Below are 24,250 nucleotides of genomic sequence, written 5' to 3'. Positions count from 1 at the left end.
TAACAAAGTCACGGGAGTATAAACACTGAGGAATCCTTTATTTTTCCTTCTTTCTTTCACTGTAAATCCCCTCACATGCCTCCCCCCCCCCCCCAGTGTGTTCACCTGCTCCGTGCTCCACACAGGAAAGTGCTTTCCAAAGTGTCGGCCCCAATAAGACTGGAAAATGAATCGGTTTTACGCCTAGCTCCCCTTCTCCCTCTTCATCTGAGGCAAACCAAACGTCTCCCCATTGTCTGTGGGACTCTGCCTCTTTCCCCGGACTCCTAGGTGACCTTTCAGGTGACATTAAGTTTTGGGACGTAACAGAGAGCAGACACTGTGCTCGCGGTGACTTCACAGGTGAAGTATTCGCCCTTAAAGCTCCCTTACAGGATCCCATTCCCCCTTTAAAAAAAAGAAGACGAGGAAGGCAGCAGATAAGGACCAGAGCGTTTTTCTTAATCAAATGAAACTCTGTGGGAAATAAGACATGCGGCAGAAACTAAGAGTCCAGATGATGACAGGATGTTACATCAGTGGACAGTTTGTGGGGAAAAAAGGTCACCTGGAACATATAAAATCCCACAGCCTCGTCTATTTGCATTCCCTTCACTGCAAATAAGCCCCCCCCCCTTTTTTTTTCTTCCTTTTACGCACCTTTATCACAGCCAGATCTCAGGTGCGGCCGCTTATTTAAGTTTAAAAGCATTGCCACATTAGCTCTGACAGACTGTAAAAGAAGATTTATATCCCGCCCTTCTGCTCGAATCTGTTGTTGTAACTCAGCGCTGAAGAAAAACTTGTCATCGCATCCTGCTAAATGTGTGTGTGGATGAGTATTCGCCAGCATTGTTTTCCTTTTATCGCCTCCCAAAGATCAGTTTTTAAACGGTTCCCTCTCAGTATACTGTTGGTTTGTAACACGCTATGAGTTTGCTGCTCCCCGACTATTGTTTTTGAATAAAGTCTATGTTCCCACTGTGTGATGCTTATTGTAAAACAGATTATTACCAGTATAACCTCACAGCATCTGGTGACGTGCATGATCAACATACTTAATATCTAAATAATCAGCCAGAAGCTGTCAGAAGTACTTCATAACACCAGGGTCCAGGTTTGCCTTCCTGGATGGCAATGTGAGCTGGTGGACTTACGGTCTGCTGGGCTGAGTCCTCTGGCTGCTGAGATCATGGACAGGGTGGGGCTGCCGTGCACAGAGCGCAGGTAGTGCTCCATGTGGGGGTTGACGTACGGGTGAGGCGGGCTGAAAGGGGAGTCGCCATTCGTCACCGTGGCTGGTGAAAGGCGGATCAGGGAGATGTCAGATATGACGGGGCTGCTGGCCAAACCTGCAGGGCTGAACAGGAGAGAGAAGATCTATGTTTATCATGAGCAGCTTTAAGACACACAACTTCAAACCACATGAACTGCAGTGTGGCTCACTTTAGTTGTTTTAGACAACAGAGCTCTATGGAACCTGAAGCCGGATCTTTTCTCTGAATTCTGCATGCAACCAGCATAAAGCATGCTTTGACACGACCACCTCAAGCACCTTTGCTCGCGTCAACTTCCTCCAGCAAGCGTCTAGGGTAATCCATCTGCTAACCCGATCCTCTGAGCATCCACCTCTGTGCGTACGCAGACAGTGTTGAGAGTGAGATCACGTCTAACACATCTCCTCTATCGAGCTTTTGATCTGGGAGAGTCGGAGGGAGAGGTGAGATAGGGGTCAACGCAGATGAGTAGATGGGGAGGGAGGAAGTGTTGTATGGTGGGCGACCGCCTCTCCAGATTACACTTGCATCCACGGGGCGTGTAGCGGTGTCATTTATCGGTGTCGGCTCGTTTAAAGCGACAAAACACTCCGGGGTCAATCGTGGGACGTTTGTGAGTTTTCCAAGATGAACCTGATTAAGTACTGTAAAGCTGACACCCTGGACTTCAGAGGGTTGGACACATAACATACAGAGTTTCAAACCACCAGTTATTGTTGTTAGTATTACACTTGTATTAAATGGCAGAATACTGCAGGAACATGTGGATCCAAAAGCTCTGGATCCTACATTTCCCATAACACAGTTCATCAGGCCTTCGATGGTGGGTAAAGGATCTTGTTATTCTGTCTCCATGTCCCAAGTTTTTGTTTTTAATTATGCTGTAAAATCAGTGGACTTGGTGCTCGAGTTTGGTTCGTTGAGGATCTTCTAATGTTTTTATAAAAACCAAAAAGGAGCGTGATTTCAATGTTAGAATGCGCATCTATTTATAGCCCTTGTATTAGTTCATTTCATCTTTCTGCAGATCACAAAGTGATGGTTTGGAGCAGTTGATGGGGGGCTTCAAAATAAATGATAAAATGCAAAAGAAAAATGTGCCTTCAGAGTAAATTAAGAAAAGCTTTGTTCTCTGTCTGAGCACACGTTCAGGTTGTGCCCCCCCCATCCTAAAATCATTTCTGTCTCGTTTACCTGACTTCTTCATTAAAAATACACACTTCTTCTCGTTCCCCTAACATCCCACAAAGGCTTCATTATCTCACAGCCAACCTGCTGGATTGCATCACAAGTGAGGCGAGATGTTGTTCTTTCTCTCTGTGCAAGAAGATAAAGATCTGCTTTTTCACCTAAATACATAATCAGCCCCTCAGCCTGGTTTAATAATTAATGCCCTTGTCATGTAACGGCCTGCAGGTGAGCTCTATTTGTCTTTGTGGCCGGTCTAAGAAGTTTTGTTTGCCAAGATAACAAGCTCCCCCAACAATCCCAATCTGAATCATATGAAGAACTGAACATTTCTATCTTTACATCTAGCGTAAAAAGTTTTCATTAAGTGAGCGGCTGCTTCATGATGGAAGGGGCACAGTTGGGAAGTGTTTGGGGAGAATAAATTATTTAAGATTCAGATATTGAAAAAGGGGGCTGGCTGTAGGTGGTTTTCTTAGCATGTATGCAGCACTGGGCAAACACAATGCCAGATCTTCAGAGCGTATCCTGGTTTGGCGCCAGGGTGGAGCCCACCTGGAGAATTGGAAGTGGACAATTACTAACACAATGTTGGGTTCACATGAAAAGAGCGAGGCTTCGTCTAGTCTCTAGGGTTTGAAGCGTAAAGTCGTGTTGGGGTTGAGAATGAAGTCAATTAACTCCACATATTTTCTCATGTGTTTTTATGAGCGAGTTTTGAACTGAATGAGTGGCTTTTTGAAGTCCAGGTACTTTATTCAAGCTGTCAAGAAGAATTATGTTCTTTAGCTGAGAGGAGCACAACTAGCTCATAGGCTTAAAACCAAACCCAAATTTTCACATTAAACGACAAAATCCCGTTTTATCATCCTATGCTCAGTTTTGCAGATGATATTAGTTTGTCCCTTAAAATCTGCCCCAAAACGCAATAGAAAAACAACGGGTTTCGTTACTTTTGCCAAAGGTTTCAGTGGGAAACAGCAGTCTAATGTGTTTTCAGACCTATCTTCGTGCCAACATCGGCGGGTTTTGGAACATCAGTTGAACTGATTGGTGCTATTGTTCCTCTCGTGAGGACACAAACTGATTTGTTAAATCATCTTACTTGTCGCTTTCATGCCTCTGTGGCCAAAAAGTGCAAAAAGTTAGGTGAAGTAATGATCTTTCCAAAAAACTAACTCAAATTTCGCAATTTATTTTGTTAAGTAACAGGTGGTTTTCTTTGACCCACTGTCCTTTGAGGAGTTGTCGTCATTGTTAAATCACACATAGCGGTTCAAACTAGATGTACTGCAGCTCCAGACACCTCGGCTAACTAATGCAAACTTTGGCTTGTGCTCCAATTTCTTTCATTTTTGAATCATTTGTAATAGGCTGTTGGAAGAGCACAGCAGCTCGGTGAACATCCAAAAATGTGTGAACAGGCAGCGTTTGGAGCTTTTCTTCGAAGGAAAGGTTTGTTTTCTTCATTTAGATTCGTGCAATGTGCAGTATAGAGACATTTTTGTGAAAGTCACCTGCTAGAGACATTCGAATACAGCCATAATGATTTCATTCAGATTTCAGTCAGATCTGGCCCACATTCATACAAAAGGTGTCTTGATTTTTTTGCAACGTCTCGGCTTCTAAATGTTCCCTTGTGGAGAGCTGTGTTCGCTCGTCAATAAAACACATCTGGATGATGTGAAATGCAGGCAGCGTGTATTTAACACCGAGCTTCAGCTAATCAGACGCCGTGTCTCGCACAATTCGTGGCAGACATTACCTTATTCCCCACCCTTTTTACTGCTGTTTACATATTTTAGTGGCACAAAGTGTGGCAGGTGCCTCCATGATATCAGGCCCATTAATGAGGTGTGTTTAGACACAACACAGTCCCCACAATTCAAACTCAGTTGGAACCTTTTCACAATTGCTCAGAAAAAGTAAGTGAACCCTTTGGAACCACCTGATTTTCTGCATTAGTTGGTCAATGAAAGTAATGTAATATTCAAAATATGTATAAAAAACGATTTATACAGTTCATCAAACAACCCAATAAACCAGTTGACGATGAGTCTTATAATGTTCTGTTTTTGGTAAAGATGCATCATTTGTAATTTTACAGCACGGCTCCTGAAAAACTAAATGAAACTAAATGAAATGTGTGCATCGTAGTTTGGACATTAAAATGAGCGCATGCATCCTCCTACATGCACAGTATTTCTTTAGCTTTGCAGTGCTGCTCTGAGTTTTTGTCTGTTTTATAACGTTACTGTGTGTGTGTTGTGGGTCTCTTCTCGGCGACACGGGAGATGAATTACAGTGTGACAGTGAGTCTCGTCTTCGGTGTCGGGCTCAGGGAGCACTCTGATTTAGATAAATCACATCGACCAGTGTGCGGCTGAATAAACTCCCACTGTAGGTTTATGAGTCTGCTGCGTGAAGCGGACGCCTCAAACTGAACAGGCAACAACCCCCACCCCCACCCCCCCCCCACCCCAACCCACCACCATACAGGGGAAGAAATGACCTACTTACAAACAAACAGATCGCTGGATTGAGGTTCTCTGAGCTTTGCGTAAGAAGTCTCCAATAGGTTTCACACCAAGAGTATTTTGATGTGAACTTTTGGGAAGAAACTTTCAGAATGACCTTAATTTAATCATTTGCCAATGCAGATGTGCTTGTTACTCAGGCAAACATAAACTCAGAGAGTTTAACGAGTTTATACTGGAGCTTAAAAATCACTTCAGTATCTTGTTGGTGACGTCAGCAGCCCAGTTGGACTCTTTAGTAAGAGATAAACGAAGCATGAATCCAGAGCTCTGAATAGGAACTCAAAGCTTCTCCAAAACCACTTACAATTGATGACTGCTTAGGAGTTTATGGACCAACTGAGAGGTGTCAGCATTGTTGTGCAGAGATGATGAGGTCCAGTTCAGATGTCTTCAGTCCAACATTTATCTCATTAACAGATGAACAACAGCTTATTCAATGTGAAGCTGAACCTGAACAAAGGCTGTCACCCAATCAGATTTCCCTAATATGAGAAGCTCAAGCTGCAGCTTCGTGTGCTTCATCATCGCTTTCTCTCTGATTTGACCCGTAGGAAATTTTGCCTTCAGCAGGCAAATTTGCTCCGCTGAATGCATGTTGAAGCTAAACTTTTTTTTGTTGGGGGGTCTAACACAGGAAGTCATTGCATTTGCTCCTGGGTCCGTGATGACCAGCTTGCACGTCATAGTTGCTGTGCGGATGTGTACATTTTGTCATGTACAGAACAAGTTACTCTGTTGTCTCCACGTAGTTTAGTATCCAGGCCGGTGACAGGCTTCACTTTGGCTTCTTACTGTACGTGATGGCTTACAGCTTGCTCGGTCCACGGAAGAGAGTGCCCCCCCCCCCCCCCTCCCCCCCCCTCTGGGGTTCTTCCTTCTGCAGTGTCCTGGCCTCACTGTCATCTGGCAGCGATGGCGAGGAAGAAGAAAAAAACGCCCTTGGTATCCGTTGGAAGAAGGAAGAAAAAAGAAGCTTCCCCTCGGCCGCATTTTATGACAGGCTTGACAAAATAACCAGCCCTCTCATTACGGTATATGCAAACAATGATAAAGGGGACGGCGCGGAGATGTCATGTTAAACAATCAAGGAGGGGACCTCTGACACGCTGCCACGAGTGTATAATAAAGTGCTGCACAAGGCGACAAATGACACCGCACTTAATTTGCTGCGCAATGTTCCTGTAATTAGGTGAATTTGGCACAGGCAGGGGGGAGCGACAGCTAGATCAAGGTCTTGATGAATTAGGGGTCCACTGTCAAGATCAAATCACATTAATCAAGGTGGCCGAGTCCGTGGACAGCCACCCCCCTTCCCTTCCCTCCCCTCCCCCGCCCTCCACTTTCCCAGCCGGCGTGATGAATAGCCCTGCTTCCGCCAGGCGTGAAGTATGCATCACCATCAAATCTGTGAATTTAAATGTAAGAGTACTATTTGGAGAATTCTATTGATTTTTTTTGTCCCGGCGCCACTTTTCCTTTTGTGATAAAGTAACTTTGTACTCGTGCGGCTCCGGTATAAAGTTGTCGTGCTTCAAAGTGGAAATGACAAAGAAGTAAAGTTTGTACAGTACATTGTTTAACATTACCGGTTCCACATCTTTCCTAAGCTTTTTCTAAGCCTTGTTTCCAAGACCAAGCCTGGAGCACAACGTTCCCCAGCAGGTCATCACGTCATCGCAGGTGTTTGAATTCCTGCTCGTGTTAAAGCACTTTAACAATTTCTCGCCCAGACGCTGAGGTCCAGCGTTCGACTCCGGCTTTTGGCGCAAACCATGCGATACGACCAAAAGCTGCGGAGCCGATAAGAGAAGTCGAAAATGAACCCAAACCATAACAATCGACTCAAAAACAGCACAGAAACTTGGAAAGTTTTCCCAATCTGCAGCAGAATTTTAGCCACAAATGCTGGTTTGGTGGGTTAATGCTTCCTGCTACAAACAACACACCTGTGAAGGCGGATTAGCCTCTGAGCTGTGCATTAACTCCTCCGGATTTCCCTGGAGAAAATGAATGGGATTGCATCTCTTGCTGAAGCCCACAGCAGCAGCGGCCTGGGACTCACCACCGGCGCTGCAGCAGCTCGTGCAGCCTGTGCTATGACCTCTACACCCTGGGAGTTTAATTACAGCGCTAGCTCGGGGGCAGCACGGCCTGCACCACACAGATTAGCTCCACAACAAGCCATTAATGAATATAAAGAGGTGCTGGACGCAGGTTGGACGGGTTATGTCATCAGTGATGGATCAGGTCCTACTGATCGCAGCTAATGGAGAGAGATTCCTTTATTTTGTACTTTTTATGTATCCAGGAACGGGAAAGTAACATTTACTTGAGCACTTTTTCAGGTTCTTGACGTGATCATTTGCAGTTAGTTTGTTTTGATATTTCATTAGGAATTAGTGCACTTTTTAAACTATTCATTACTCGTACCACAGCTGGTTTCCAACCTTTTCAGCTCGACATCCCCCTCTCTTAGTGGGTCCACCAAGTCTTCTTTAGTTAATGTGTTTATGTTCAACACGAGCTTTATTGCAAATGACAACAGGAAATTGCCATTCATGAAAGCACATTGCTGTACTGTGTCCAATAGGTTTAGAGTTTAAAGAGTTTAGGGCCTAATGGTTGCAGCTTTCAGGAAAGCGTGCAGTATTTTCTTCCTATTTGCTGGGGAACCGATGTCTTTGTAGTGCTCCGTGGATGTTCGTCACAGACAGCTATCTAAAAAAAGTCCAGAATTATGAAAATGGAGTAGTGTCATTTAGATTTACTGTAGATTCAACAAACTACACACCTGAGCGTCAGTGTCTGAATCAGCTCTTTCTCACGTTTACAGTTTGCACCTCGGCTTTATGGAAAGAGAAGACATTTGTCACATTTTCTCAGTAAGTTCAGGCCGTGCGCCGACTTCTCGCCGCATCAGATAAGTGCTTCATCCCCAGCGGCTGCAGCCGAAAGAGCAAAGCTGGCCCACATAACCGAGCTGTCTCAGAAACAAGGGCTGCAGAGCGGAAATTCAGAACCAGCATTGATTATTCACTTTGGACGTCAGCATGTTGTCATCTGCTCTTGATATTGAACTTGGCAAACGCTCGCTTCTCATCAGCGCCCTCTCAGATACTCTCACAAGCAAAAAAGGAAAAACAGCCTCTGTGTTGCAGATTCATGGCTGAATGTGTATTAATGGTTTGCATCAGCGTGTAAAAATATTTACCCACCGTTCCAGTGGCAGCTTACCCGTGCATGGCGTGCAGCGCGTGTGGATCGTAGTGGTATCGTCCCTCGTGGTGGCGCACGTCTATCGGGATCGGCGTGTGGAAGGTGGGGAAGAGGTGGTGGGGGGCTGCAAGAACAGAAAAGCAAAGAAGAAGAAGAGGGTTAGCTGAGGAAAGGCAGGGAGGAGGGAGGAGGGAGGAGGGGGGGGGGGGGGGGGGGACTTCAAAAAAGAAAAGATGGATTTCAAAGGCAAAAGGGCTACAATAAGGCAACATGATTTTCAGAACAAGCTGAGCACTTTCGTGTAAAATTTTGGCACTATCACACAAGAGAAGTGGGATAAATAAATAATCAAAGTCGTCCTAAGAAATTCTACATGTTGGACATAAAAGATATCCAACCAGGCTTTCGACAAAGACCTGCAGCTAGACGGTCTTTGAACTAGAAGGGATGATCGACTGTGTGGAAGCCCCGACACAAACCGGGACTGACAGCACTTGGAAAAGCTTTCTTCTCCGCGCCCTCTTCTCTCTCCCCATCCAAACAGCCCGGGTCTCTGCACCGAACCTGAACCACCAGACTTTGTTAAACACGACCTGAATGGGTTTGAGTCTTGTCTGTTTGTGACTTTTATGGTTGTTTTTAGGCTTTAATGATTCCCTCACTTCGTTTTCATAGATTTCAAGGGCCTGATGCTTCGTTCCTGAGCCCGGCTCATCGCTAAAGGTAAGATTATGGGACACCTGTAGAAAACTGGCTTTTCAACTGGAATTGTAGGCTTCAAGTGGAGCTTCAGTGAGTTTCCTTGCACTTGCATGACATTTTTAGCAGCAAAGTGCTTAAATGAAATTGTCGTGAAGAAGAACTGAGAAACTCCTCTTCAGCATGCAGCCCCAGAGATTAGACGGAGGAAATTGATCAGGCTTGGAAGAAAGTTGGGGTGACATATGACCAAAAATGAAGGCCTGTCCCCTCATGCCGCTACGCATCGGTTTTATTTAAAATATGATTTCCTGGCAACCTCGCAGTCAACCAAAAAGAAAAATGTCTTTGTATAATCCGTCATACGAGCACACAAGCTGTTATACCAAGCTAAGCTAATGCTAACACACAGGCCTTAACAATTGTTCTCGTTATCTTCACTTTGGAAAGAAGGCGTGTTTCCCAAACTGTTGAACTTTTCTTTGAATTGAAATTAAACTGAAAAGTGAAAAAAAAACAACATATGTGATTAAAAAGCTACAAATTAGTGTGAAATCCAGTGAAATCAGGCTCTATGTAGATTGATTCCACATCCGTCAGAGTTTCAGGAGTCAGGCCTTCCAAAGACATGTGTCCTCTGTGTTTTCTAACACACAACAACATGAACTTGTTTTGACTGCTTGCAGGCAAATATGTCATAAAGCCCAGAATGTGAAGCCCAGGTTCTGTGATAAAGGTGCGTTTCTGCTTCTAATTTAACTTGTCTCTGTTTATGGCCGTGTGCTTTTACAAGCTTTGTGCTTTTCATCGTGCATCCTTTTAATGGCCCCTTTTATTTTTAATTAAAGTTTTTCTCGTCTGATCTGCGACGTTTACCCCAAACATCAGAACTAATTAGCCGTTCCGATAACACCAAACCACAGAAATGCCGTGTCTTCGTTTTACCACCGTATAAATGAAGCCTTTTGGGGTCTTTAATTGACTTTATGGAGGTTATGGTTCTCGTTAACATTTTTCTCAGGTTTTTATTTTGGAAAAGCTCCATGAGAACATTGCCTAACTCCCTCTCTCACTCGTCCTCGCCGCAATTTTCAGATCCTGTTAATTGCAACCTGGTGTGTCTGATCTCGGTGCTGCCGGATTGGAGAGGACAAGAAGAAGAAGATGGAGAGCGAGGAGGGAGAGGTGAGCCAGCTGATCTCTGGATTGCATTAAAATTCTCCCAGTGTCACACTCACACTCAGACACACTCTGGTGGGAATCTCGCCAGAGTGACCTGGGATTTTTGGAGCGGAGGGGTCATGGCCACGGATCATTATCTGTTCTCAGGCAGGGATAACGGGGCCTCCCGTGGCTCCCGGGGGCCCGAGTCCTGAGTGAGTCAGCATTCCAGGTCCATTCCTCTCACTCTGCACCCTGACAGCCTCACGGACAGACCCGCTCCCCAAACGCCTGCAGAAATAGCTCTCTTTACTTCATTTTCAGCCTGCACAATGCCTCAGAGGCCAGACCGAGCCAGATCCCTTTCTGGTGACGAGCCTCATCACGACATCACCGCTCTGAGCTCTGCTTAGTCTCGAATGACAACGTGAATCGCTTTGACTGTTTTCTGCACGTTTTTCTGTGAACGCAAACATGCACTTTGAGCGCGCAGTTTCTGCTCATTCGTTTAGGCCCAAGCAGGAAATTTTATGTGCAGCTTGTCTGCAATCAATGCTTCTTTTATTATCAATTATCAGCCTGCTTCATGTTTTCGATCACTACGAATTTTTTTCATGATAAATTGTCTCATCTTACCAAAGCAGAAACTATGTGACAATGTGCTTAAACGATGAAACCTTGCTGGACGGATTGTGGAACGGGTCTGCAGGGAGCAGGTCCAGGGGGCCCCGGGATAAAAAGTAGATACATGTTGTTTACAGAGAAACAAAGAGCTCGGGTAATAAAACACAAAATGGAAACTACGTCTGAGGCGGAAACAGATGCAAAAAAGAAAGACCCCAACCAATGATGCAAAAGAGACCATAAAGACAACTTTTTGGGATCATACTCTACATAAATATGGACTAATAGTTTGATGAATGAACTGTCTTAGAATATATATTTATTAATATTCAAAACAAATAATTCATGAGTGAATACAATTAACAAACAGCATAAAATAGAGAAACTAAAACCATTTTCTTTCCACTGGGTTTGTAGGGAACAATTAATTGATCTGGAATAAAGACAGCACACCTGAAATGTCCGACGGCAGCAGGGAGGAGAACTGGGGAAGCGGAATCCTCCATTACTACGTATTGCGTCTCAATCTTTGTCTTTCTCAGTTTTCTCTGCATGTGCTGCTCTGATATTTTCCGAAGACATTTGAAGGACTCTAATATTGTAGGCATCCGTCCCCTTCTGCTTCCTGACCAAACTGACCGCCTTCACTGTCCCAGACATTCTCTGTGGTAATTTGGCCCAGTCTACTATAATTACCCTCTGTCTGACTGCATAACACTGTGCAGGCTGAGCGGAGCTAAGGGCCCCATTCAGACAACCGCTCCACTTAATGCACCATTCATAAGAGTTGGGGGTAAGCTATTAGAGGTGGGGTGAAGGGGAGCAGCTCAATCTGGGTCACCAAAACATGATACTGAGAGACTTTGAAACTATAGATGAAAATACTTTGGTATGAGCGGAAGTCAAAGTGCTTCCTATTGCATCGTCATCACAAACTACAACTTTAAGTTAAAAATGAAAGAGTGAATTAGGACGACAAAGAAGACAAATATCTGTTATGAAAAAGTTAAACTGATCGACAAAGACAGATGGAAGAATCTACTGGTTTGGTTGTTATTTTTTATTTACTTGTTACTTTGCAGATGCTGATTCTTAAAACAAAATATCATCAAGTAAAAAATAAAGCGAATGTTTCATTGCTCAGACATTAATGCAATAATAATTATATATCACATCGTCATCTGCATAAAGGTTTTTTGCTTTCGGTTATTTAAGTATACTTAGACGCTAATGCTAGCATTTCTACCTGTGGTGGAGTTTTAAGTGCAGCAAGCTGAGTCACAATAGAGCAGTAGAGTAGCAGAAAATCTGGAGTCAGGAATAAATGCTTCCTTACAAAAGCTTCTGGGCTCGGATTTCTCAGCAAGAATGGCCCTTCCAACTTGGACATGTTGGACCCGGAGGATGCAAGTCAGTGACTCATTGTCAGCATGTCGGGTATCCGGCCCATCATCCAGTAATCCAGGCTGAGGTCCCCTCTGTGGGCCTGGTCCCGGGCCAGTCAGCCCTGGCCGGGGGATTGACCAGGCAGGCTTATTCCATCACGGAGGCAGCTCCATTGTTCTGCCGCCATAGTAAGAACAAAAGGCGAGCGCTCAGGAGAGTTCAAGAGCCGCATTTACCTGATTCACTGGGCCCCGATCCCCCCTGGGCGCGTAAGCAGCGTCAGGCAGGAGCGCCGTGCCCCCGCCCAGGCTCCAGCCTCTCTATTAGTCTTTGCTTGATAGCATTTGTTTCACTGTCTGGTGGAGCACTGCAGCGGTGTGACTCCAGTTTTTCATAGTCAGCCTCACGCAGCACAATCACTGCGATACTGAAAGTTTAGCCTCGGCTAAATTTAGGGTTAGGAACAGCAAAGAGGGCTGCAAAAAGATGTGAACATAGAACTAGTTTATGATTGTGCCAGAAACGACTCCATTTACTAATAACGATTGTAAGAAGAATGAAAAGCTAAATGGTGCGACGGTTTACTTGAGTACTGTTTACAGGATAAATCACAGCTCATGCTTCAACATAAAGTAGTAGCAGGATCGTGGCCAATTCCAAACTTTCCAGTCACCTTGAGCATTTTGAGCCAATACTTTGTTTGCCAGGACACTTTTAAAAGTTGAATTCACAACAAAAATTGAACTTAGCTCAAAAAGTTTTAGTTTCTTTGCCACATTTTACCCACTTGGTATTTGCACAACTGTATGTTTTGCTGGTTTACAATCAGGTTTACGAATGAGCAGGAATTAGAATATTTCATTCAGCTTTAACATCATAACTGAGTATAGAAAAAGGCAAATCCACCCTGTACAATATGGGGCCAAAAGTCTGTGGACAGCTGAAGAACAGGTATGCACAGTGTTCCTTTAACAGCCACCTCAGGATTTGTAGGTCTCTATGCTGACACTTCAGGGCTTAATTTAAGGAAATAAAGTTTGTGTTTAAGAAGTGTTTTTGGACTTTTTCGTTCCGTCCATCCAGGCTGTGTGGCTGTATCAAGGTGGCCCCGCTGGCGAAACCACCACAAGGGAGAGTAACTTATCAGACTTGGACAGCTGGGCTCAGGCCACGTGCTAATAATAAAACCAGGCAGGCGGCGAGGCGGCGGCACTGATGGGCCTCCTCTGTTCACCGTGCAGCCAGCAGCGTGTTGTTAGCATGCTGTTTGTGTAATTTAGGTACTTAAAAGACTGCGAGGGTTCAAAGACTGATTGCGCCGTCGAGTAATCAGCCACCTTCAATGCACGCCTGATTTATCACCTCCTCGCTTAATAGCACTGCTTAACACACAGGTTTGTCCAGATTAAGTAATTACCTTAAAGCAAAAGTTTATTATCTCCTCCGACGGGCCGGTGATAAAGCCGCGCTGTCGAGCCGAGCCGTAGGAAGAGCTCGTAGCTGGTGAATAAGAGCGATAATTAAAATACAATGAATTAAATTGTCGCTTCTGGGGCTGTCAGCATGCTCCCCAGCTAACATCCATATTACCCCGCTGGCACCCTTGCTAGGAGGGCGCCTGGGATTATGCCTCAGCGCGGACTGGCGGAGCTGCTGAACGGGAAAGTCCTCCAATGGGCCGTCTGTAAATTAAACAAAGACCTAGTTCTTCACCAAAGTGAAGGAGGAGGGTGAGGTAACCCGAGCTAAGAATAACACCTGCACACAGGCGACTCACTTTTACATATTAGCTCTGTAAGGTTCTTGTTGTGATGTCTTAATGAGGTGGAGGCCTCCTGGAAGAGCAGGGAGAGAGCGGCGGAAGGGAAGCAGCAGTGACGCATCTCCTCTTCCTCGCCGTCGCCGTCGTGGTGGTGATGAATGTGTCACAGGTGGAAGCAGGAGCCGTCTCCTCCTGCCAGTTCCCGGATCATCGCACAGGAGGCCCGGACCTCCAGCTCGACGGACCAAAATAGATCGCGTCAGCACTCGGCCGCCTCCCATGTCGACGGACGCTCCGCTGCACGGCTGACACAATCTGCTGAAGCAGTACTGTCTCTATTTTCTGACCAACATGCTCCCCAGGCTCTGCTCACCTCACCAGATTTATTTTAAATGTCTGTGTGACATCATGTAAAATAAGGGGCACAGCAGGACTGAAATCTGAAGGACGGTGAGACCTCACCAACACAGACATCCCACCTCTCTCTTGTGCATATTATTAGTGGCTCCCTGTCGCCTGCAGATAATATCGAAGTTTTTGGAAATCAGATATTTGCTCTCTTATCCCTTCACCTCACAAGCTTTACATAACAACGGTAACATGTCATCTTAGAAAGCTTGAGCTGTTTGTCCTGAATGTCTCTTGTGTAGACAGAGGACAGACGCCCCAGCGCGAACACTTCCTTTACTTCCATTTATTATTTTGGCCTAAAACGTTGCCAGCGAGTGTCACTCTGTGATGCGAAGGCCTCCTCAAGTCTCCGAAACAAAATCCAGCAAATGCACTCAGCAGAACCTCCCCTGCAAACAGAGGACAACCCGCATGTCCAAAGTCAGAGATCACGTGGTCCCTCCCACCGCCATCGTGGCCTTTGTCTTCACATTCTGGACTCTCCTTCTGCCTCCTTCACACTCCTCACTGACCTTTCCTCAACAATGCCACTGACTCCTGTCTCCTCCTCCTCCTCTCCCTCAAAGAGAAGCATGTGAGCCACGGTTTGAAACAGAACAATAGAGAAAAGTGGACAAACCTTAAAGGCAATTGACTTTCTAATCCTGATTAGCACTTTCCCACTGCTGAGGACTGGCAGGATCATCTTTTCCATGTAGATCTTCTTCGTATTATTTGATCATTTATCAGCGAAAATGACCTATTAATTTCATTCCTAGACTGTTGCAAGAGTCTGAAGTTAATCTGCACTAACTACAGGAATCTACACTAAATAACGTGTTTATGGGACAGAGAGAAGCAGCACAGCGTAGTGAAACCAAATCCAACTACAGAAGCATTTCATCTGATGACCAAACTCATCTATTTCTTTGTCTTCTCGAACACCCGAGAGGGGGAATTACAGCGCACGGCTAAAATTACAAGACCTGCACCCTGATTTGTTTACATCTGCCCCGCTGTGATGACACGTTACACAAACTCTCCCATAAACAAGCCACTCAGGGCTTCACTCGAGTTTAGTTTACAAGCCTCCGTTGGCTTGTAATTGAGCAAAATGAACCAAAGCGTTTTATAAACACAAACTTTGCCACTAAGATTCAAACAGAACAAAAGGTCAACTGTGGGTGTGATTACACCCTGAGGGACGCTAACAGCTCTGCCTCAGGTGGATCTGTCTGCACCGACACGCGTCCAGCACCGACCTCAGACCACGTCCACGCCGAGCCCAATGTGAAAAGTCATCTGTTTCTCTTTGCTTCAGCCTCGCGTCAACATACAGACGGGAATTATGGTTTTCTGTAGAAACACACACGTCTGGGTCACTTCCCAGATGTCAACATCCATGAAGTTACCTGGGTGAAAGGGACAGAAAAGGACAGACAAACTCACAACCGTTAAAGTATAAAATGAACAGCCGTGCTGATGTCCCAGAACAGTGTCCACGCCCTGACGTGCCGTCCAAAATGTCTCAAATATGTCTACTAGCTTGGCAAAAACTGGCAAAAGGCAGAAAAGAAAAGGACAATTTGTGGACGATCACATTACAAATGATCAATTAAGTTGCAGGAGAAGAGTTGAAAACATGACCCAAACTGAACAAAATTGCAAATGAAACACGTACAGTTTGAGGTTCAGGTTGTACTGAGACGAGGAAGACGTGACCGTGAGAGGCAACAACAAGTGGACCCGTTTTCCAGAAGCAGGTTTTGTGTCTGTCACACATCGTGCCAAAACACGCAAATCCCGCTGTCATGCAGCTATTTGTCTGTGAGTGAAGACAGCTGCTGCAGCGTGGAAAAGTAGGAGGGGAGGAGGACTTTTATTAGGGACGAAGCACTCAGAGATGAAACATTTCTGGACAAATATTACGATTTCAAGCCACCGGGACCTGAGACAAAGTGAAAACTGGTTTAAACACAACAAGCAGTCACTACGTGTTAAAAGTTTAAAAGCACCAGAGCAACACCGGGTGAGTTATTTAGCTGCTGCACATGTGATGAGTGTGTTTATGACAATAGTGTTGTGATCGCAACATCGAGAATTCCAGGAGTGTCCTGCACAGAAATGCTGAAGCTAAAGACGTAAAGAGGACACTAAGAAGTGCTCTGTCCTCTAGTGTGTGTTATTGATCCACTCTGCATGAGACTTAAGAGGAAGGACTGTTGAGGGCAACGTGAGCGAGTCGTCTCGGCCACTGACCAGTGACCGGCAAACCGCCTGGTGCCGAGCTGAGCAGAGCAACGGCGCCTCACACAACGAACAATTAAACGCTGACTCGCACCTCGTCTCGTCGTGCCACTGCAAAGGGGAACCGGACCAAAGCGGAGGAGAGAAAGCAGGCATTTCAAAAGAAAAACAGTCCCTCTACAAATAGAAGAAAATATTAAATATGAAGCACCTTCAAACTTCCTCCTCGCTGCATGGTGCTGACCAGAAGACGCCCACTCTGTCCATGGCGCATCATTACAGTCGTTCATCCTAAAAGTCCTGTCTAATGAGTTTCCTGCAACTTTTCTATTGACTTATTAAGTAAGAGATGGTGTAAATGAGAGCAGCGCTCATATGCATATTTGCTGACCTTATTTCCATCCTGGCTCGGCCTGGTTTGGTGGCTAATTAGCTCGTGCAAACACCGCCAATGGCTCGAAGACAAAGCACGCCAGGACAGCGATTAGTCTGAAGGAGCTATTAGCTCTCTGGCCGAATTAGAGGCTCTGCAGAAAAAGGGAGCAGCTTTTTTCGACAACTCCTCACGCAGTACAATTTTCTGATCATCTCTGGAAACTACATAATCTGGTCAGAAAACGCTAAGAAAAAAAAAAATCACCAGTGAATTTCCAGCACAGGCTGCTAAGACAAACACAGTTAGGTCCCTGGATCGTGCTAATCCTTCATAGCTCACTACATTACCGTGATTGATCCTCCTGACAGCCCACAGCTCAGAGGCCGCACTCATTCTTTCCTGTAATTTCAGAGACAGAGGGGAAGCCCTTGATTAGGAAACGAGAGCTCAGCTGAGGGGGTTGTTGGAAGAGGGGAGGCCTCCGTCCTCCAACATGCCGTCTGATTGTGAACGGGGGCAGGAGGCCGCATGCCAAGGTTTGGTGCCGGTCCCCGTCGTCACTCGGGCTCATGTTACCGTCGGAGCTGGGTGTGTTTCGAGGCCGAGGCCCCACAGACGAGCTGTCAGCTGTGATGGAGTTCACCCGTCAGTAAGAAATGTGTCATTACACCCACATGCACAGGGCTCACACAGATTACCCTGCAGCCTGCTGCTGCTTCCTGCTGCTCGGGGAGCCGTAGGTGGATTGTTTGCTTTAACTTCAGAAGATGAGAAGCCTCTGCTGATGGCTCAAGGCTCGTCCAATCAGCTGCTACCGCCAACTTCTCTGGAAAAGTCCAATAAAAGAGCAAAACTGTAGTTTGCTCATGTTGATGTTTGGAGATGCTGGTTCCAGCTCATTATTGCAAACATATTACTGTTTCCTGTTCCCACTCAATCCCCCCGCCCGCCCCTCCCCACTTCATCCCACCACATTGGCAGTGGAGGTGCTTGTAGCTTCACTTGTAGCTCTCCCCGACCAAGCAGAGAGGCACAAATCACATGGATTCTTCGGGCCAAATCTGAGACCTGTTTAGGAAACAATACTAAACCCATGTTTAGATCGTTTTCAGAGCTGTTTGCAGCGCTGTCAGTCGAGATTAGCTGACACGGCCTTTCAAGGCTCACCGTACTGCCACAAATACAAGTCTGGGGTAAATTTACTTTATGCCGAATGTTTCTCATTTGCAGAGCCGACCCGTGATTCACACACACAGGCCATATTTGTATATGGTGCTGCATTTGATCTTTTCTTTTCCGAAACTGAGCTCATCCTCTTATTGTGGTGCAACAAAAACTTTACAGCACTGGCACAGAGTCGCACGTTCCTCTGCATCTTCAGTTCAAATGATGTTTGGAGCATCCTCGCAGTCAGGATCTCTGTGATTGTGGCTGATTTCCAGCCCCAACAACAGCTCTTTTACTGAGCCTCTAATCCCTTTCACTGCTCCCTGGGCGTTGAACACGAGGCTGGCTAACGGGGAACCACTTACTTCAGCGTGTTTATGAGGGAAAATCTGTCTCAATGCAGCTCAATGTTGAATTGAGACACGGGCCAAGTCAAACTGTAGGTTCCAGTGTTTGAACAGTTGCTACGAGCCGCTGGCGAAGCAGACGCAGCTTCGGCGTTTAAAGGGGGAAAGTTTGCAGCTTAGTGAAATGTAACACGTCTCGCGCTCTCTTAGACCGGAGCTTTTAAAATCCACCGATGTGACAAGCTGGTGCTCTATAAAGATTTATAACCAGCAGACAAACAGCAGACTGTGTGTTTATCCTCACATGTGAGCTTTGATTTCCACTGTAGCTGCGCTAATTAGCTGTTATTGCTAATCTCCTGCTGCTTTCTGCAGCACTTACAAGGCAATTAGTGTGTCTCTTCTTATTTCACTGGGACTTCGTGAAGCCTTTCACTACCTCAGACATACAGAATACATACTTCTTCTGAGTGGCAGTGACCTCAGGGGAGAAGAACAGCAATCGTGGAAATCAAGCTCTAAAGGTGAGCTCCCACCTGGTACTTTCCTTTACCCGAGAACTAGGAAAGTCCAGGGGTGAAAGTCCCTCAAGAGTATGGTGGTTTTAATATCCACACAAAACAGCAAAACGAAACAACCATCATGTGAAACAGGTGCATACATTTCAGTGACATTCAGCTGCTCTGACAGTTCAGGACCTTTGAATTGTACGAATCTAGGTTCCTGCGGTGGAAACTGACCATAAACAGTTCAGTCGAGTTCTTTTTTTTTTTCTCCATATCTTAACAATGACTTGTTTATGCTTCAGACGATGGTCATCCAACTGTGTCTGAATACTTTTATGACTTTCTGATGAAGGTTGATTTAAAGCAGCAGCAGTTGGTCACATGTTGAGGTGAGATGATGGTTTGTCCTTTAAATTGGTTTTGGTGCGTTTCAGCTCAGGTGAAATGTAGTGAAATTGTTTGGAAACATTTAGAGTTCTTTTATTATTCAGTCTGATTTCTATTTCCTTTCTTTAAAAGGAAAAATCGGGATTTGAAACCTTGTTAAGATCGTTTGTTTTCTCCCACAGATGTTCTCGTGTCCAAGCTTCCCCTTTTCTTCGATCCCTGTCACAGCCATTTGCTCCTTCTCGTGTTGTTACACCAGATTTAGTTTTTGACCATCTGCGGGTTTAAAGGCAGCGCTGCCTCCGTGGACGGGGCCGAGAGCAGTGAGGCTTTACGTGACATGAGTTGCTGTGAGGAGACATGCAGGTTTACTTTATGTGGTTGGTATTTGTCCTGGAGGAGCAGACGCCAGGGGATTTCCATCAGCTGGCACAGGGAGGAGGGGAGGGGAACTGAAATGCTAAGGCTAGTAACTTTCCGAGTTTTTTTCTTCATCCTTCTGCAGCGAGGGTGGCCCTGCACATTGTGGTTGTGCTGCTCAGGAGCGTAACAAGCTGCTAAAACCTGCGTCGGCTTCATTAAAATGACGACAGTAGATCAGCAGCAGCTCCTGCACGAGTGAGTTAAAGCTCGGAGGTTTCAGCTGTGTGCTGGGTTGGTGCTGGATGCACGAATCAGACCAAAAGCCCGAACCTGTGTTTCCAAAATGAGCAATTTATGCTTCATCTAACATGCACGAACATGTAATGTACTTTAAAAAAACAGTTTTGCAGCTTAAAGTTTAGTCTACACATGTGCTGACGGCTGAACAGGTTACGTGTCTCTTCCCCAGGTGGAAAAAACCCGGGTAAAGGAAACCAGGTTTCTGCTCCCATGAGATCAGCTGCCGGAGAAAGTCGACTGTAACCTGCTTACTCACTGTATGTGCATGTAAATGCACTGAATGTAGATCTGACTGTGACTCCCCCTGATCTGAGAGCTCGTTGCAGTACGACCTCACAGTGACACATGCTGATGCTCGTGTTTGCTTAGTGGGTCACAAGTTAAACTAACACACACACACACACACACACACACACACACACACACACAGAGCATTGCCACATGTGCAGTGCTTTCAGTGACTTGTTCAGTTCTGGAGTTGTACCACTGTGAGTCCAGTCTTCATCAGCGTGTCCCCAATGTGTTTACATAAGATGTTATATGATACAGTTCAAGTTTTCCCTTTAGCTTTTAATTTCGGAAAACTGACCAACTAGAGTAGTGGGATAAATGATTCCAAGTCCCTAGAAGTTGTCCAAAGGTATTTGATGTTAGATGTATGGAAAGCTGTTGTTTTACTGTGAAACTGTGGCTGTTCCTCGTGTTTAAATCTGCAGCCTGTGGAGGCCAAACTCCCCGAGTGCCTTTTGTGCTGAGCCCAGACAAACCTGGGACCTGCCCCTAAACCTCAGAGGCCACCACTCAGGGGGCGGAGAACTCATTTGCAGTCTGATAGACCAAGGAAGAGAAGAAGAAGAAGAGGTGGGGGAGTTCTGGCTTAATCCCCACAAACATCCATATATCGCTCCCAACTGCTCACTCCCCACAGTTGTAAATCTCCAGGAATGTAGCCTGTTGTTTTTGGAATCAGTGCGAGCAAACCTTAATGGCTCGGAGAGATTGATGCCTGCAGACGTTGCCTGAAGCTCGCGGTTGCATATTTCAGCGCCGGGACGGCTTCGGTCGACCAGCGATGGCCGGCGCAGGAAGCGAACACAAACCTCACTTTGAGCCTCAGGCCGTGCGCGTGGTGAGGAGCCAACCACCAATTTAGTTTAGCATGAGCCACGGAAACAATTAGCAGAGGAAAGCAACGGCAGTTAGCATTCTCCTCGTTCATTTCGAGTTTGAATCGGTTTGTTTTGTCCTGGTATTTTTTTTTATTCTTCCAAACATGACTCCCATCCCTCGATCAGTCCTCAAATGAGGCAAATGTAACTCGACACGAGACTTGGTGATGCTTCTTGTGTGTGTGTGTGTGTGTGTGTGTGTGTGTGTAACGCCTTCAGCTTCCTCTCTCTCGTGTTTCAAAGTGTAGTGTCCAATGTGAGCGAGCAGTATTTCCTGCAGATTTTTATTATAGGTGGGATGTGTGTGGTTCATGTGAAATATCTAGGCCATGTTTTTACAACTCTCCTTAATGACTGCTCTCAGAACAGCTAACAAATAAGGAGCAGCTGAAGGCAGAGACTTTATTTAAAGCTCATTTTATGCCGTAATCTATCGTCCACCTATAAATAGAGAAAATACAATAAAAAAACATTTGTGTTTTGCTTTGCTTTATCTAATCTGGAGGTTTCTCAGACCGCCCTGTCCCCCGAGTGAAGCTTCAGATAAAACAGGATCTTGGAAAGTCATCAAGCCAAATGTTTACAAAGAGCCACAGAAATGTGTGTGTGTGTGTGTGTGTGTGTGTGTGCGCGGAAATCCCATTAGCCCAGATGACTGTGAGTGCAGCTGGCTCACCTATGTGGAAACAGCCATGCAGAGAGTCCATGTGCTGTGCTGAGGGGCCTCACTGTGCACAAATGTCTGATTTCAGCCTTAAGCCTTCAGATCAACGGCCTTCGGCTTGTCCCTTCAGGCGTCGACACAGCAGAACGTGTTCCGCAGGTTGATTTGACGTGAGTTTTTCCGCCAGGTGTCGTATGGGGCTCGGGACCTGCACCAAGGTTTCCCTCGCAGGCCGGGGTGGGATTCAATCACGCAGTTTTCTGCATCCCAACTGATGTTCTACCCATTTAGCCACTAGGACGCCCCTCACTGTTTGATAAACCCAGGGGGGAATTGATTGGCATAGTGGAAACAACATGAATGCTTCCTCGAAACGGATGCTTCATGCAACCTCACTGACGCTTAGCAAATCATCTCAAACCCTGTCAAATTCACTGGTCTTACTAAGTGCAATCTGCTGGGTCACTGCTTCTTCCTCGTGACTGATGCGCGGTGGTTGATCTCATCACCTGGAAGGAGGCCGCTGCACTTTGCACTTTTTCAGGCGAGTTAAACCAACGGATCAGAGATGGAAATTTGAATATGTCAGCATTATCTTCCACATTCATCGTTTTAGTGTCAAGCTTTGTGTTTGAGTTGCCACATGAATGGTAGTTGTAAAACTGCTGCATGTCTAAGAGCTGTGCACCTACAGGTTGAAGGACAAACCAAGTCAAAGTGTCTTAGAGCTTCAGTGCATCTATCAAGCCACAGATCTTCTTAAGATCTTTGTTTTTGACTCTTTCTAATTAGTACATTGTTAATTCCGTTGTTTATGAACTCCCCGGAATCGTTGGTTCACTTTTCCACGTTCTCGCAGTTTTTAGCAGCTACACTGTCTCCTCTGACAGTAAAGCAGCAGTATTTTGTGTGTAAGAAGGATTTTGTCTGTTGGCGAGCCCGTGCTAATGTCAGGGGGCTATTTTTCTGCTGCCGCCTCCCCGGGCAGGGCCTCATTTAGGCAGCACAGAGGCAGGAAAAGAGAAAAGAACTGCCGCCCCTTTCCTCCTCCTCCTCCTCCTCCTTCGTCTTCTTCTTCTTCTTCTTCTCAGGAAGATTAGTTGCCGTCCTTTTGGAGGGGGTGGGGGGTGGGGAGGGGAGCTCCGAGCCTTTTTAGCTCACATTTCTCTCTGCCAGTGGACCTGACCCCCTGAGTGCTCCCTGTGCAGCTCGCGAGCTCGTGGTGGGGGCCTGCGCATCCAGCCACCATCAATTACTCACTGTCCGCCAGCCTGATGAGGAAATCTGTCCTTAGTGCTAACCCGCCTCTCTTAAAATACTATTTACACAGCCTGGCCACCGTCTCCATTCATCTCACTCAGGGGCTTTAGTCCAGGGCTCAGGATTCAGCACAATCACACCAGCCCCATTGTCTCCGATGTGCGGCCTGCTCACCGAAGCCTCAGCTCCAGTCTGACTCCGGACGGGACCCGAGGCATATGTCACCGTTTGCTCTAATCCAAAGTAACTACACATTTGCTTGTTAATGACAGGGCTGAGCAAGGGAATTCACTCCCTAACCCCCGCACATCCCTTCCTGCACGGATTAGGAGAAAACTGACTCCCGTGCAGGTGAAAGACCCCCACCCCTGAATCCCACCTGTCTGGGATCATTTTGTGTCTATTTTTTGTTTCTGTTGTCTATTTTAAGTCACTGTTGGTCTTTTTATGTCTGTTTCGTCACTCACTTTAGGATCAGTGTCTGTCTAAATGTCATGTTTTGTCACTTTTCTCAATTTGCAATCATTGTGTCTATTTCCCTTTTTGGTGATTCCATCTGTTTTGCTGTCTGAATACAGAGGCTTAACCTGTCAGGCCCCTGTGTTCCTGTGCAGGATAGGCCTATACTGTGAACCATCCATCCAACCAACACACAGGTCAGTGCTGGTGTAAACACGGGACAAGTGGCATCATGTCACATAAAGTCGAAATTATCATTTTAAAGTACCGAGGCTCCAAAAGCTGCAGTCAGTGACTTCAGAATGGAAGCAGGAACAACAGTGAGTGTGACTTTGTGTCGACAGCCTGGTGTGATGCCAGTGTAATGCATTACATCCTGAGAGTCAAAAGATGTTTAGTTTATCAAGCAGCTGGTAAAGTCTCAAAACGTTCAAAAAGCTGTTATTTGGCATGTTAGCTTCATTAAAGAAAACTTCTCATTTATGAAAGTAACTTGTTCTGGGGATGAACTTAAAGTGGACTTTACAGTACGTTTTACGCCGGACCAGACAGATACACTGAAGCCTGTTTAAAACATGAAAACCGGACAGTGTTGGGAGAATTCAGCTTTGGACCTTATCTGGAGTGGCGAGCGACGATCGTGCTACATGCACGAGCTCATGTGCATAACGTGTACAATGCACTGGGGGGCTCGAAAGAAATAATCATCATAATGTCGGCAGCATTTTACTCAGACATTTTTGTTTTCACACATACACGGGCTCCTAAAAAAGTCAGGATAAC

At 45.8% G+C, this 24,250-nt stretch overlaps 1 protein-coding gene across 2 annotated transcripts in view; it reads right to left on the bottom strand.

Annotated features, from left to right (window-relative positions):
* The window catches only part of LOC137126288 (zinc finger protein GLI2-like), a 57,705-nt gene that overhangs the window by 17,705 nt on the left and 15,750 nt on the right, over nt 1-24,250 (bottom strand). For both annotated transcript variants that reach the window (XM_067502905.1, XM_067502904.1), the window contains 2 exons: nt 8,219-8,324; nt 1,137-1,339 (listed from right to left, as the gene is read on the bottom strand). In XM_067502905.1, the coding sequence (XP_067359006.1) occupies nt 1,137-1,339; nt 8,219-8,324 (309 nt within the window). The remainder of the gene's footprint in view (nt 1-1,136; nt 1,340-8,218; nt 8,325-24,250) is intronic.

The sequence above is a fragment of the Channa argus genome, chromosome 4 (genome assembly GCF_033026475.1).
Source record: "Channa argus isolate prfri chromosome 4, Channa argus male v1.0, whole genome shotgun sequence".
Lineage (NCBI taxonomy): Eukaryota > Metazoa > Chordata > Actinopteri > Anabantiformes > Channidae > Channa > Channa argus.
This window is presented reverse-complemented; position numbering and strand designations above follow the sequence as displayed.